A 16,810-nucleotide genomic window follows, 5' to 3' on the forward strand; every position below is an offset into this window, starting at 1 on the left:
TGAAGGCGGACGCTTAACCAACTGAGCCACCCAGGCTCCCCACTTCCACTTTTTTAAACAAGTCATAACATGTATTCCATTCTGCACCTTGCTTTTTCTTTTAGCACATCTTGGAGATGATTCTGTGTTAGTATAAAAAGAACTTTTGTATTCTACGTAACTTTACACTTTTTATGTGTTCATCATTCATTTATTTGTTCCTTATTAATGGACATAGTGAGTACCAATTCTTGGTTATTTATAAAAATGTACTATGAATAACCTTGTATATGTATATATTCCTGGTAGTGGAATTGCAATTTTAATAGGTATTTATCAAGTTGTCTTCCATAGAGGTTGCTCTGATTTATGGTCTTACCATTAGTGGATGTTTGATTTCCCATTCTCTGACATAGACACAAACATTTTAAGTAGTACAGTAGCCGTCAATTATTAGATACAAACATTACCTAACCTTTATGCAGTATTTTTTATCTTAATTTGGTCCAGTTTTTTTTTATTAGCTTTCTAATATAAGTGGTATGGTATGGGCGTGGCATTTATCGAGTACTTAAATATGCCATGCTCCACATTATACATTTAACAAATATATAGTATTTCAAAAAAAGGTAACATTAGGGGCACCTACCTATTTGGCTTAGTTGGTTGAATGTCAGACTCTTGATTTCGCTCAGGTCATGAACTCAGGGTTGTGGGATTGAGCCCTTTGGTGGGCTCTGTGTTGAATGTGGAGCCTGCTTGGGATTCTGTCTCTCTCTCCATCTGTCTCACTGTGTCCCTGGCCCCGCTCACACTCCTGCTCTCTCTCTAAAAAAAAAAAAAAAAAAAAAAAAAAAAAGCAATATTAAGACTTTTTTTTTTTTATCAGTGACAGGTGCAAGTTTTGTGGTATTCAATGGAGCTCTCAAAACATCTTCAGGATTTCTTGCTAAGTCCAGCATAGTTGAAGGTATGAATTTCATTTTTAAGATTGTTTTAACGTAAGATGTTTTCCATTTCCTTTTAAAATGTATTTGACACAAAAGAACATATGTAAGTTAGAAAGCACACTACCACAAATTATATGAAATCATTACCCAACTCAAGAACCAGAATATGGCCAATATTTGGGTCTACCTTAAGCATAACAACTCTGCCATAGGCTGCACGTCTGAGCCTAACGGTCAGTCTGAGGTGAGAACTTAGGGTGTTTCCTTAGCATGCACATACCCTGATCATGCACACAGTATTGTACATGTGTGTGGCATTCTAAATTCCCAGAAATATGTTAGAGCTTTTCAAAACCTTATGGCCATCGCATTCTCCAGCTTTTCCTTTTAAGTGTTTGGTTGGCCTGTTGTTTGCCTCTTCCGTTCATCTGCTGCACAGGTGGCTCCACTGTTAATCATTGGCCTCTAATTGTTTTTGACAAATGCTCCCTGAGAAAGGCCTTTTTGTACTGGGCAAAATATCCAAGTCAAAATTATCAATTCTCTGGTAATGAGACTTTGAAGGAGCTCTAACCTCCTTTTGCCCTTTCCTGTGGCTACCAGGCTTTTGGTTTTTACCATGATTGTAGGCTATTGGTTTTTAAGGCTTCCACTCAGCTAGAGAGGAGAGGATGGGAATAGGAAAGTTAAAATGACAGAAAGCCCAAAGCTTGCTGTTTTTATGAAGATCCAGCCATTTTTCTTGAATAAATATTCCCCAGATTGCTGCAAGACTTTAGTTAATTTCCAGAGTTCTGAAAAAGCTTCTTGTGACATTTTATTAGTGCCCTTGTTCTTTTTATGGAGGAGAGTATTTTGGGAGATTCTTAAGTCTGCTTTTTCACTAATGTCCTCCCTGCTATCTCAAACATAGGTTTATAGGAAATTCTCCTATCTTTGGTGCCATGCACATACTTTATTCTTTTTTTTAGTAGTGCCTTGGCCACTTTAAGCCTTTCAGTTTTCCACATTAAATTTAGGACCAACTTGTCAGGTCCTAATGGTCCATTGGAATTTTTATTGGAATTGCATTAAATCAATTAGTTTAATTTTGAGAAAAACTGACTTATTTTCCATTCTCAGTGTTCCTATCCATAAAAATGGGCTATCCTTAATTTAGGTAATGTTCAATGTCTTTTAGTGAAATTTTATAGGGGCACCTGGGTGGCTCAGTCAGAAGACCATGCAACTCTTGATCTCAGGGTTGGGGGTTTGAGCCCCATATTGGGTGTAGAGATTATTTAAAAATAAAGTCTTTTAAAAAATTAAAAACTTAAATTTTATAGTTTTTGTATAAGTCTTGCATGTCTTCTTTTGATTTATTTCTATAACAGATTTTATTGCTGATGTAAATGTATCTTTTTAAAGTTTTTGTTTTGATGTATAGAAATTCATTTATTTCTGTATTTTTATCTTATAACCAGTAACACTGCTGAATTCTCATTGTTTACAATAATTTACCTATAGATCTTTTTAGAGTTTTCTGTATAGCTCAGTATATCATATTTTAATAATGGTAATTTTGCTTATTTCTTTACAGTCCATCTGGCTTTTATTTTTCTTGATTATTGGCTAGGTCTACCAGTTGAAGCAGTGAATGTAAATGCTCTTGTCTAGATCCATGTTTGTCAAATAATACCTTTTAAAAATAAGTGAGCTTTTATGATTCAATTTTGTGTGCCATCTCTGTCATTCTGATAATGGATGTGAGGTATCCAATTATATTTTTTCTTATTTCTTATCACATATCTTCAGGCTTTTTAAATGTTTTGGGGTTTTTTGTTTGTTTCATCATGATAAGTGTACTGCTTAATCCCTGTCACCTATTACACCCATCCACCTCCTCTGTGGTAACTATCAGTTTGTTCTCTACACTTAAGAGTCTGTTTCTTGGTTTATCTCTTTTTTTTCTTTCCTTATTTGTTTTGTTTCTTTAATTCCACATATGAGTGAAATCATGTCATATTTGTCTTTCTCTGATTGACTTACTTTGCGTAGCATTATACTCTCTACCTCTATCCACATTGTTGCAGAGGGCAAGATTTCATTTTTTTTATGGCTGAGTAATATCCTGTGTGTGTGTGTGTGTGTGTGTGTGTGTGTGTGTGTATCACATCTTCTTTATCTGTTTATCTGTCAGTGGACACTTGGGCTGCTTCCATAGTTTGGCTATTGTAAATAATGCTGCTTTAAACAAAGGGGTGCATGTATCCCTTGAATTAGTGTTTTTTATTTATTTTTTGGGTAAATATCCATTAGTGAGATTATTGGATTATAGGGTAGTTCTATTTTTAATTTTTTGAGGAACCACCCTGCTACCTTCCACAGTGGCTGCACCACTTTGCCTTACTACCAGCAGTACACAAGGATTCCTTTTTCTCCACATCTTCACCAACCCCTCTTGTTACTTGTGTTGTGGATTTTAGCCATTCTCACAGGTATGAGTGATATCTCCTTGTGGTTTTGATTTGCATTTGCCTGATGATGAGTGATGTTGAGCATCTTTTCATGTGTCTATTGGCCATCTGGATGTCTTCTTCAGAGAAATGTCTGCCCATGTCTTCTGCCCATTTTTAAATTGGAATATTTGTTTTTTGGGGTGTTGAGCTGTATATGTTCTTTATATATTTTGGATACTAACCCTTTATCAGATATATCATTTGCAAATACATTCGGCCATTCAGGATCTTGCCTTTTAATTTTGTTGTGTTTACTGTGCAGAAACTTTTTGTTTTGATGTAGTCTCAATAGTTTATTTTTACTTAGATTTCTCTTCACTCAGGAGACATATCTAGAAAAATGTTGCTGTTGCCTATGTCAGAGAAATTACTGTCTGTGCTCTCTTCAAGGATTTTTATGGTTTCAGGTCTCACATTTAGGTCTTTAATCTGTTTTGAGTTTATTTTTTTGTATGGTATAAGAAAGTGGTCCAGTTTCATTCCTTTTTTTTTTCTTTAAGACAGAGCATGTGCATGCATGAGCAGGGAAGGGGGAGGGGGAGAGGGAGAGGGAGGGAGAGAATCATAAAGCAGGCTCCATGCATAGCATGAAGCCCAAAGTGGGGCTTGATTATGCAACCGTAGATCATGACCTGAGCCAAAATCAAGAGTTGGATGCTTAACCAGCTGAGTCACCCGGGCACCGCCCCAGTTTCATTCTTTTGCATGTAGCTGTCCAGTTTCCCCAGTATCATTTATTGAAGAGACTGTCATTTTCATTATTTATTCATCCCTCCTTTGTCAAGGATTAACTGACCATATAATTGTGGGCTTATTTCTGGGTTTTCTCTTCTATTCCACTGATCTATGTGTATATTTTTATGCTAGTACCATTCTGTTTTAATTACTACTGCTTTGTAATATAATTTGAAGTCTGAAATTGTGATACCTCCAGTTTTGTTTGTCTTCTTCAAAATTGCTTTGGCTACTCAGGGTCATTTCTGGTTCCATACAAATTATAGAATTGTTTGTTCTAGTTATGTGAAAAATGCTGTAGGTATCTTGATAGGGATTACATGAAATCTGTAGATTGCTTTGGGTAGTATAGACCTTTAAACAATGTTTGTTCTTCCACCCCATGGGCATGGAATGTCTTTCCATTTCTTTGTATCATCTTGAATTTCTTTTGTCAGTGTTTTATAGTTTTGAGAGTACAGATCTTTCACTTCTTTGGTTAAGTTTATTCCTAGATATTTTATTGTTCTTGGTGCAATTGCCTTGTTTTCCTTTTTTTAAATTTTTTTTGTTTATTTTTGAGAGAGAGCGAGCGAGCAGTAGCGGGGGAGGGGCAGAGAGGGAGACAGAATCCAAAAGCAGGCTTCAGTCCCTGAGCGGTCAGCACAGAGCCTGACACAGGGCTTGAACTCACAAGCCGTGAGATCATGACCTGAGCTGAAGTCAGACACTTAATTGACTGAGCCACCCAGGTGCCCCTGTTTTTGGTGCAGTTGTAAATGGGATTGTTTCCTTAATTTTACTCTGTGTTTATTAGTGTATAGGAACACGACCAATTTCTGTACATTGGTTTTGTATCCTGAGGCTTCACTGAAGTTACTTATCAGTTCTAGTTAAGTTTTTGGTGGAGTCTTTTAAGATTTAAAAAAAAAATTTTTAATGTATATTTATTTTTGAGAGAGGGAGAGAGACAGAGCATGAGTAGGGGAGGGGCAGCAGGAGAGGGAGACACAGAATCTGAAGCAGGCTCCAGGCTCTGAGCTGTCAGCACAGAGTCCGACATGGGACTTGAATTCAGGAACGAGATCATGACCTGAGGCAAAGTTGGACACTTAACCGACTGAGCCACCCAGGCTCCCCTAAGATTTTTAATATATAGTATTATGTCATCTGCAAATAGTGAGAGTTTTACTTCTTCCTTACCAGTTTGGATGCCTTTAATTTCTTCATGTTCTTTAATTGCTGTGGCTAGGACTTCCATTACTATGTTGAATTAAAGTGGGAAGAATGAACATCCTTGTCTTATTCCTGACCTTAGGGGTAAAGCTCTCAGTTTTTCACAATGGAGTATGATACTGGCCTTTATTTCATATAAGGCCTTTATTAAGTTGAGGGATGTTCCCTCTAGATTTCCTTTAGAGAGGGTTTTTATCATAAATAGATGTTGTACTTTGCTGAGTGCTTTTTCTGAATCTATTGAAATTATTGTAGGCTTTTTCATGTTTTACTTTTTTGTGGTGGGTTTTGATTTTGCTCCATTTTTCAGGGCAGCATTTTGTCCTATGACCTCAGTCCTCTGACCTAAGAGTTGTTCATTTTCAGTTTGTTCAGTATTTTTCTTCTTGTAAGAATGGGAGTGACAACTTCAAGCTCTTTATATGTTGGAGTAGACACTAGATGTCAGTATCATTTTTTGTAATACCAGTTGGCTGGCTTTTGTTGATCTGAAACTGTATTTATTTCTTATTTTTGAAGGATATTTTTGTTAGATTTAGAATTCTTTGAAAGTTTTAATCTTCTTTAAAGATGTCATCTTGTCTATTGGCCTCCATTGCTTCTAATGAAAAGTCAGCATAATTTTTTACATTTGTTTCCCCATATTTAATGTGCCCTTTTCTCCAGATGTTTTCAAGATATCCTTTTTATCTTTGGTTTTCACCAGTTTTACTGTGATGTGCCTTTATGTGGTTTTCTTTATATTTTTCCTGCTTGGCATTTATGGAGCTTGAATATGGGTCAATATTTGTCATCAAATCTTGGGAATTTCCTACCTTTTTTTTTTTAATATTCCTATCTTTTTCTCCTGGGAGATATCTATATATTTTTATATGTATATATGTATATGTATATTTATATCTATATCTCTTTTATACCATCCCTTGGGTCCTTGATGTTCTGTTTATTTTTCTTTAATCATTTTTCTCTGGGTTCTTTGGATTGGATAATTTTCATTGACCTTTCTTCATGTTCTCTGAGTCTTTTTTTTTTTTTTTTTTTGCCATCTTCAGTCTACTATTCAGCTTATCCATTGAGGTTTCAGTTTCAAGTTACACTTGTCAGTTCTAGAATTTCCCTTTGGTTTTTTTTAGTCTCTTTTTCTGTTAATATTTTTTTTAATGTTTATTCATTTAGCCCATATTTGCTTTTCATTCTTTGAAAGTTTTGCTTTAGGTCTTTAAATATATTTTAGAATAGATGTTTTCAAGTGTGTGTTTAATACAGCATCTTGGCTATCTATCTATCTCATGGTTGGTTTCAGTTGTTTAGAGGCTCACATTTTCTTGTAGTTCTCTCTGGTAATTTTTGATTATATACTTGTCACTGTTAATATGCTTAGAGACTTTAGATTCTATTAACTTTTTCTGAAGAAGGTTTATATTTAAGCAGGCATTTTCCTGGCAAATCATGTTGAGTTTGTGTAGTCTGTATTTTTCACTTTGTTAACAGATGGATCTGTGGAACTCCTAAGGTGTTTACAATCTGGCAGGACTCTTCTCCAAATCTGTTTTGCCTACAGATTTTGTAAGGGCTTTGGTTTTTGTTTGTTTGTTTTTGTTTTGCCACAGTGCAAGTTAATGAGATGTTAATAAGGTCTCTCTACTTTGGTTGGTCCAGAGTGTCAGTATCTCCCAGCATTGCTTGGTTTCTAGTATCTCTGTTACGTTCCAAGCCTAATAGCTATTCTCTGTTAGGCTTCATCTAATCTAACTTGAATACTGTGTCCGCAATTCTTGTCCAAGGACTCAAAGGGATCCTTACACACAGTCATCTGGTGTCTCCCCCTTCAGTGCTTGACCCCAAACTGATTCCAGGCTTCCCCAAACTTATCTCTGACTTCTCAGCCCAGTAATGGCCATTGTAGGTTTAATGGGTCACCATGCAGAAATTGTCTTGAAGCCTAGAACCTGGGCAATTGTGGGTGTACCTGTTGAGTTTTCCTCTAGGAATCACAGTATTGCACTTCATGTTGTTCACTACCTGAAAATAATTACCTCATATATTTTGTCTAGTTTTATGACTGGTTATGATAGGGCAGTTTGGCATCAGTAATTTCATCATAGTAATGAAAATTCTTTCCACTGTTTGTTTTTTTTTTTTTTAAAAGAGGGGGGCGCTTGTGTGGCTCAGTTGGTTAAGCTTTGACTCTTAATTTTGGCTCAGGTCATGATCTCTTGGTTCATGAGACTGAGCCCCACGTCAAGGTATGTGCTAATAGCACGGAGCCTGCTTGGGATTCTCTCACTCTCCCTTTCTCTCTGCCCTTCCCCCACTTACACTCACTCTTTTTCTCTCTCAAAATAAATAAACATTACAAAAAGTTTAAAAAAGAATCCTTAACTTTGAAATACTTTTATTTCTTAGTAGAGAATCATTAAAATCATTTAACAGATGATACAAAACTTGTATCTTGTGCAGAACATATTTTGATAGCAAATTTTATGGATTAGATATATAAATTGATATTTAATAAAAGGAATGAAACAACTCATGAATGAAACAACTCATTTTTAGATGGCTTAATGGTACAAATAACACCAGAGACCATGGATGGCTTGCGACTAGCTCTACGAGAACAGAAAGACTTTAAAATTACGTGTGGGAAAGTTGATGCTGTAGACCTCAGAGAATATGTGGATATCTGCTGGGTAGATTCTGAAGAGAAAGGAAACAAAGGGTAGGAATTTTTTGTTACTAAAATATAATTGATTTGATGGAAGGGGAAGGATAAAAATGCCCTGCTAACAAAATTAAGCATTTTATGAGTCAATATAGAATTATACCATTAATTTAAATGCCTATACTCTACTGAGTGGTCTTTTTTTTCAAACATGTGCTTAACCAGCCTCATGTGTATTTTCTTGACTAGGATGCTATAAATTATTAAAGAGTGGTCACTTTGGGAGAGGGACAGTGATAAAATGTGCACTTTGTAGCAATGTGACCTTGATACCAAGGTTGAAAAAGGCAACATATTTTTTCTGTTGTTTGGTACCTATTTTTGTGAAGTAAGTAAAGGATACCCTTTGAGTGTTTATTCTTTTTTATGTTGATTCACCATAAATACAATAACTGAATTTAATAATATATACATTAGAGACCGTATAGAATATTACTGCCACTCCTTCCTTTTAGTTATCCATTTTCTTGCTATTTTGGAGATTGGCTAAAGGGTCTATAGTAAAGAAGGAAAAAGAGGGCTAATGCTGAAGGATTCCAAAACCAAGTTATTGAAATTCCTCAGACAGCTTTTCTTTTAGGAGACTAGGGCATTTTAAACCTCAGGTCTGTATTGGGCATATGAAAGAGTAGATATAATTTGCTACACAATCAAGAAATCTTGGTAAATGTTCTAATTATTTGTAAATATTATTTAAATATTTGTATGTAATGAGCTATCTTACTGCTATAAATTTATAGTTTTCATATATTTTCTCCTTATTCAAATCTAATGACTCATTTCATAGAAAGCATTTTGTACTAATAATACTACCATATTATGTTTTATTCTGTTAGTGTTATTAGTTCGGTGGATGGAATATCATTACAAGGATTTCCAAGTGAAAAAATAAAACTGGAAGCAGATTTTGAAACTGATGAGAAGACTGTAAAGTGTACTGAGGTAACTGAGAAAGAAGATTCCTTCCCTTTATATGTTGTGTTTGGATATGGTTTTTTTTTTTTAACTTGGGAGATTTCTCATTGCAGCTTATTAACACTTTTTATATTACATGTTGAAACACACACATATTTTCATCCCAGACTGCCTTCTATATACCAGATTTGGATTTCCATAAGATTATTTCAGGCTTTGTATGGTACTGCCTGTACTCCCTGCCGGCTCATAGTTAAGTTTTGGCAGCATTGCTATCTTTGTATAGTAATATGTTATTTGACTGTATTATTTTCATTTTTCTCTTATTTTATAAAAAATAAAATATTTTATAAATATCAGTTTATAATCAGCATTCACAATGGAAAATTATTTTTGCATGTTCCAACTTTAAACTAAGAGGATATGGAATTATAGATTCTCAACCCCTTAGTCTATGTCCATATTCTCCCTCACTCTATCTCCTGGGTCAGGCAATCAGTGTTACTCGTTTCTTAGGTATTCTCTGTGATTTTACAGAGAAACTATAGAGGACATAGAAACTATAGAATATTATTTCTTTGTATGATTTTTAACTTCATTAAGATCCTTACAGGAAGGTGATCTTATAGGGTGGACTCATTGGTACCCTTCTCTAAACTGAATTAACAGGGTTTTTGTTGCCACAGGTTAATTTTAGGTTAAAATAGCTAAGTCTTGCCATATTCCAGAATCTTTGGTTTTAAGCTCTTGCTACTTACTACTTACTAATGTGTGTATATATAGATAATGCTTTTAACGTGTGAATTCCATGGCACTAACACTGGAATTTTATTAATAAAGTTGAATTGAAAGTAGCAGTTGTATTTTTCAAGCTACTTTTAATCTTAATCATGACTTGTTTCCTAATTAAATACATTTCAGGTGTTCTACTTTCTAAAGGACCAGGATTTATCTATTTCAGCAACTCATTATCAGTTTGCAAAAGAAATAGCCATGGCTTGTAGTGCTGCACTGTGTCCTCACCTGAAAACTCTGAAGAGTAATGGGATGAATAAAATTGGTCTCAGAGTTTCCACTGATACTGATATGGTGAGGCATTTTTTGGTAATGTATTTTTGAAATGAATGTATCATATATTAAATAATCAAAAGTTTTTTCTTTAACCTTTTATTTGGGACAAATGAAGAGAACTAAAATTTGTTGAACATCAATGTGTACTACACATTGCATGTACATTATCATCTTTAACTCTCTACAACAGTGGTCAGCAAACTTTTATGTAGAAGGTGAGACAGTAAATATCTTAGGCATTGTGGGCTGACGGCTTTTACAACTAACTATTCAGTCCTGCCATTATAGTGCAAAAGCAGCCATAGACCGTATATAAACTAATGAGTTCACTGTGTTCCAATGAAAGTTTGTTTACAAAATAACTGGTGGGCCACGTTGGCCCACGGGCCATAGTTTGCTGACCTCTGCACCATAGCAGTCCTACTTGATAAGTAGGTTTTTAATTTTTTAAATTCTGACTTTGTTCACATGATTTAAAATTACAGAAGTCTAAAAATGTTAAAAAAAGGAAAACCTTAGTCTTTTCTTTCCTATGTTTTTCTCTAATGTGTCTTTCCTTCCTGTGAGTCTCCTTTACTACTCACACAAAATTCTTCATTTCTGACACTTCTGGTCACCAGATATGTAGAGAAACTACACCCACCAGCAAGTGGTTCTCAGCCTCCAGCAGGATATCCAGAAATTCAACTCAATTTTGACACTATATACCCAGAGAGAGAGCATCAGATCCCATAGGTTAAGGGTTCATTCCTACAAGACTGTTCCCCCACACCCCTTCAGATGCTAATCATAAGCCCAGGTTGTCCGCTCTGTTTCTGAACAACCAGCTATAGATCAGAAATTCTAACAACCTCCTCCTTGGTTTTAATTAATTTCCTAGAGTGGCTCACAGAATTCAGGGAAACACTTACGTTTACCAGTTTATTAAAGGATATACACAGATGAAGACATAGGGTGAGGTCTGGGAGGTTCTCAAGCATAGGCACGTCTGTCCCAGTGAAGTTGGGGTATGTCACCCTCCTAGTGTGGCTGTATTAGCCAGCCTAAAGCTCTCTAAACTCCCCACTAGTGGGATTTTATGGAGGCTTTCTTATGTTGGTAGGATCAAATAGTAATGCCATTTTTAGCCCCTCTCCCCTCTCTGGACAGTTAAGGGTAGAGCTGAAAATCTAAAGCTTCTAATTATGGCTTGGTCTTTCTGGTGACCAGTCCCCATTCAGGAACCCACCCAGAGTCACTTCATTAGAGTAAAAGATACTCCTAGTGCTCTTATCACTTAGGAATGTATAAGGGTTTTAGGAGCCCTGTGTCACGGACAGTGTGAAATACAAATATGAGAACAAGAGACACTTAACAGTGTTCTTATCAATTAAGAAATTACAAGGGTAGAGGTGCCTGAGTGGCATAGTCGGTTAAGTGTCCAACTCTTGATCTTGGAGCAGGTCATGATTTCATGGTGGGATGGAGTCCTGCCTTGGGCTCTGCATTGACAGCATGGAGCCTTCTTGGGATTCTCTCTCACCCTCTCTCTCTTTCACTCCCCAGCTTGAGCTCTAGCTCTCAAAACAAACAAATTAAAAAAAAAATGTGTGAATATATATATACACATATATATATGTATATATATATATATATATACACACATATATACATATACATATATATGTATATATATATATACATATATATATATGTATATATATACATATATATATATATATATATATATATATATATATATATACACACATATATATGTATATAATTACTAGGGTGTCAGGAGCCCTATACCAGAAACCAGGGGCAGAGAATGATATATATATTCTGTTGTCTCACAACAGAATAGGACCATCTTTTCAAACATTTCCAGAGAGCAATATTCATGTCGTAGTCCATGTAATGGGTAGCCCCTAGAGATATTAACTCCAGGTTATAATGTAAATGGTTCCCAGTAGAGTTGTATAAGATAATAGCCCTGGAAATATCTCCTTCCCACTCTTGACTCCCAACCCCTATAGTCTATCTCCATATTCTTCTTCATCCTCCATTCCTGGTCATGCAATCAGTGTTAACCATTTCTATGTAGTCTTTATGAATTTTTGCATGTACAAGCAAATAAGTATACAAATCCTTTTTATTCCTCCTTTTACTCTTATTTTTTAACCTTGCTCTTTCAATCTATGTTTTAGAGATATTTCATATGACTACATATTCTTTTTAACAGTTGCATAGTAGTCATTTCTTATATAAATGTACCATAATTTTATTTAACTAGTTTTTATGTACTGATTGACATTTAGGTTATCCACAATATTTTGCTTCTGCATAAGTGTGAGTATATAACATTCTTAGAGTAGAATTGCCAGGTGTAAGTTTGTACTCAATAGATATTACCATATTGTCTCAAACAGAGGTTACTACCACAATTTGTGTGAGAGAGTTCTTCCCCCAAATCTTTATCAAAGCAGTATGTAATCAAATTTTTGACTTTTACCAATTTTATAGGTAAAAAATGATAGTCCAGTATTATTTTAATGTGCATTTCTGTGTCCAACATCCAGTATAATCAGTTTTAAAGCAAGTTCTTCTAGAATGGTTAATCTAAACATGAATGAGTTCATATACTGAGGGTTTGCTTTTCTTCAGTCAGGATGTGTTATACTCATAGTTCTTTTGGAAAGAACTTCTACTTTGATCTTACTATTAAAAATTCCTTTTTCAAGTAAGCATCTGGTAATTATTTGTTTCAGTAGCCCAATTATTTTTTTTAGTCAAATGTATTAAAATGTAATTTTCACCAGCAACATTAAATTCAAATATTAAATATTTTTGCAACAACAAATTCAAAATAATTTTAAGTAGATTTTTTTTAATACCTTAGGTTTTTATTTATAAGTCATGTTGGTAATTATTTAAAACCTTAGTTCTCTAGTGTGTTTACATGTGCATTGAGAAGAAACCTAAAGTATGAAGTAGTGGTATTTAAACAATTTTCATGATGTCTATGGGAAAGACACTTACAACTTATGTAGCAGATAAAAGAATATATAGATGTGAAACATTAGTTTATGAAGTATTTATCAAGTATTTTCTTAACATGCTTAAACTGATATTTTATAATAGTTTATATTCATCTGCTGAGTTAAGCAAGATTGCTTACTTTCTAGGGTTGACTTATCAAGATTTTTTTTTTTCCAGGTTGAATTTCAGGCAGGATCTGATGGCCGACTTCTTCCTCAGCATTATTTAAATGATCTCGATAGTGCTCTAATCCCTGTACTCCATGGTGGGACCTCCAGCTCTACTAGTTTACCATTAGAAATAGAATTAGTATTTTTCATTATAGAAAATCTTTTTTAGTGAAAGATATGAGTAATATTATATATTGCAAACTAATTTGTTAAAACTAAATCCACTAAAACTGAAATGCCACAGACACTAAAAGTAAAGATTTGCTGTTTGAAACATGTAAGTTTTGCTTTTTAGGTAGGAAATGATCTTTTTAAATCATTAGCACAATATTTAAATCTCTAAAAATTTAAGAGACCCACAGTTTTTGAAGCTCTGACTTAATACAAGTTCTATAAAGACAAAGATTTTTTCTGTCTTTAATAAATTTGTAGCATTTACTGTGTTATTTAAATGCAAAGCCAAAGTATCTGCACTTATGTATACCTCTTTATGCCAAGAATGATTTTAATGAAGGCTCTTTTCAGATGTAACCTTATGAGGGAAATAGCTGTTACATATGCCAGTTACATTGCTGGCTTCTAGAGTCTGTTAAAAATGAATTTCAATGGCACAGTTTCCAGATCTTAGTCTTATAATTCTTTGAATAAGGCAGATAACGTATTTGTATAATTGGAGTGGAGACCTACCTCCATGATTAGATAAACTCTGATTATTTGGATCAAAATCAGAATTTTGCCTTTTTTCTTCTCAAATTTATATATATATATATATATATATATATATATATATATATATATATATGGTTTTCTTTATTAAATGGGTATTCTTAAAATAATTGTGGGTGCTTCAGAATTTTGTGCTTATATATTTAAATACATTGTTTTTATAGCAAAAACGTGATTCAGTATATGTTTTATAAGTCTTTAATAATTTATAAATAGGTAATATTTTTGTATTGCAGTGCATTATGTTTTCTCCTTTCCTTCCAAAATATACCCCACTGTATTTACCACTTCTAAGAGTGATGGACAACAGGCCATATGACCCTTGAAGTAGTCATTATGTAGCAATAAATGAAGCCTGAAACAGGTTTTTTTTAACTTCTCCTTTAAACCTTAGAACTTTCTTGGCAAGTCTGCATATTTTCAGTGACACCAATGTACTAAATATACATTTTAATGAACTAATTACTTTTGCATATTTTATATTCTCTATATGGTAGTTATTTTTTATAACAGGATATTAACCTAAGTTAAATTCTGTGTGTTTGAAACTGTTACAGAACTTTCCTCTTCAAACAGCAAAATTGTAAGAAGTACTTTGTGTTAAAAAAAAAAAAAAGTTAAGGGGATATTTTAGTTAGTCCTATAATTTACATTATATAGAATATAATCATAATTTTCATGTTTCTTTTTTATTCTTATGTGGTATATGTTTTTGTATCGAAACACTCATTGTATATTTCAAGAAAAAAGAAAACTATACTAAATAACCCTGATGTAAGAAAAAAGACTTATGAAGCATCTCAACACTAAATAACCCTGATGTAAGAAAATACTTATGAAGACCAAGTCAGGGTTATAACTCAGGATCTGAGTCTCAGGCTAGGAGAGACTGAGAATTTTACTCCATTGGTCATATGGTTCCTACTGAATCACATCTGTAGTACTAGCCAAAGACATCCTATGAAGGAGATTATCAGTCTCCTGGAAGTAGCTACTTCATAAGCAATGTAAAATGTTGCAGCTATTAAATAAAAAGGCAACACAAAGTAACCTGTGAAATTTATTGAAATGGTATAGGATAAAAACAATTGCATATCAAACTCAGTTTATGTTTTCTGTGTATACTGTGTGTTTATTTCGCAGTATAAGTAGTTGCACAGTCTATGAGTACTGAAATTACTTTAAAATAACAGTTTGGTGCAGGGTGCTTCCCATGATATAGGATAGGATAGGATTTGGATTTGTTTTCATAAAGTCTCTACATTTAATAAAAATTGGAATAATGTGCCTTTGGAGGCACATTTTGAAGTGTTCTTTGTAGCTGTACAATATGTTTCTGAATGCCATTGTTACTTATTTGGTCATGTTCTTCACATTGGTACTTAATTTTGAAATTTTAATTTTTTTAAAGGTGAAGAAATAGAATGGTTCTGTGTATTCAGTCTGCACTGATCTGTTTTTGGTCTTACGCCTTTTATTATTGCTCTTTTTCTCTGAATTTTGAAATATGAAGTAAAATCTAGCCCACTTGTTCTATGCAGCCACCAAACAAACTTTGTGTCTATATACTTGCTATGTGCAGAGCACTTTATTAGGCTTCACTGGTTGACAGATGAATAAAATATTTCTGTCCCTAATGGAACTGAATATGTGAAGCAGATAATTAACAAAGTAAAAGTAATTGCTATAATAGAGATATGAATCTTGACTACATGGTTGGAAAACAACCCAGGAGGATGGCTATACCAATAAGGAGAAGATGTTAGAGAGAGATAAGGAGATAAGGAGAACTTGTTAGATAATGGGCATTAAACTCGGCCAGGTAAGAGATAAAAATCTGAAAAGTAGGTAATATATAGAAAGACTGGACCTTCTCTTGTATGAATATCTCACCTTCTGATTTAATCATAAAAGCAGTAGCCTGACTATGGTATCTCAACTGCCTAAATTTATAATAGCCTAGATTCAAATATTGTTTTATAAGAACAGAACTTTTCTTTTTTTAGTAGCAAGTATAACTTTGATAACTTGACTCCTATTTTAAAAGAAAATATCCTGAAATAAACCAGAAACCTACAAAACCATCTTAGGTTTTAATTTTTTTCTTTGTGATTAAAAAAATATATTTCAGGGGTGCCTGTGTGGCTCAGTTGGTTGAATGTCCAACTTCTGATTTTGGCTCAGGTCATGATCTCATGGATTGTGAGTTCAAGCCTTACATCAGGCAGTGCAGAGCCTGCTTGGGATTCTCTCTCTCTTTCCCCTTCGCTGCCCCTCCCCCACTCATTCTCCCCCCCCCCCCCCATAAACATTAAAAAATTTAAAAAGTTTCATAGATATTTATATATTATATATATATTTACACAGACACACATACATGATTCAAAAATCAGAATAATACACAAAACTTATCATTGTAGAGTCATCTGGGTGGTTCAGTCAGTTAAGCGTTCAATTTCAGCTCAGGTCATGATCTTGGAATTCATGGGTTTGAGCCCCATGCTGGGCTGTGTGCTGACAGCTCAGAGCCTGCACCCTGCTTCGGATCCTGTGTCTCCCTCTCTCTCTGCCTCCCCCCCCCCCCCCCCCCCTTGCTCTCTGTCTCTGTGTCTCTCTCTATCCGTTAAAAAGAAAAATAAACATTAAAAAGAAACTTATCAATGTAAAATTTACCTTCCACGTGTCTACCTTGTTCTTCTTACCCTCCAATCTCAACAAGTAATCATTTTTATTTCTTTTTTTTTAATTTTTTTAATGTTTTATTTATTTTTGAGAGAGAGCATGAGTGGGGGAGGGGCAGAGAGAGGG

General features: G+C 34.3%; 1 protein-coding gene across 4 annotated transcripts in view; it reads left to right on the top strand.

The window, feature by feature from the left end:
- The window catches only part of ZFYVE16 (zinc finger FYVE-type containing 16), a 52,106-nt gene extending 36,020 nt beyond the window's left edge, over positions 1-16,086 (top strand). For all 4 annotated transcript variants that reach the window (XM_045496926.1, XM_045496906.1, XM_045496897.1 and 1 more), the window contains 5 exons: positions 869-949; positions 7,934-8,096; positions 8,936-9,041; positions 9,936-10,103; positions 13,284-16,086. In XM_045496926.1, coding sequence (XP_045352882.1) covers positions 869-949; positions 7,934-8,096; positions 8,936-9,041; positions 9,936-10,103; positions 13,284-13,445 — 680 coding nt within the window. In that variant the 3' untranslated portion in view covers positions 13,446-16,086. The remainder of the gene's footprint in view (positions 1-868; positions 950-7,933; positions 8,097-8,935; positions 9,042-9,935; positions 10,104-13,283) is intronic.
- The last annotated feature ends 724 nt before the right edge of the window (positions 16,087-16,810 follow it).

The sequence above is a fragment of the Leopardus geoffroyi genome, chromosome A1 (assembly GCF_018350155.1).
Source record: "Leopardus geoffroyi isolate Oge1 chromosome A1, O.geoffroyi_Oge1_pat1.0, whole genome shotgun sequence".
NCBI classification, from domain to species: Eukaryota; Metazoa; Chordata; class Mammalia; order Carnivora; family Felidae; genus Leopardus; species Leopardus geoffroyi.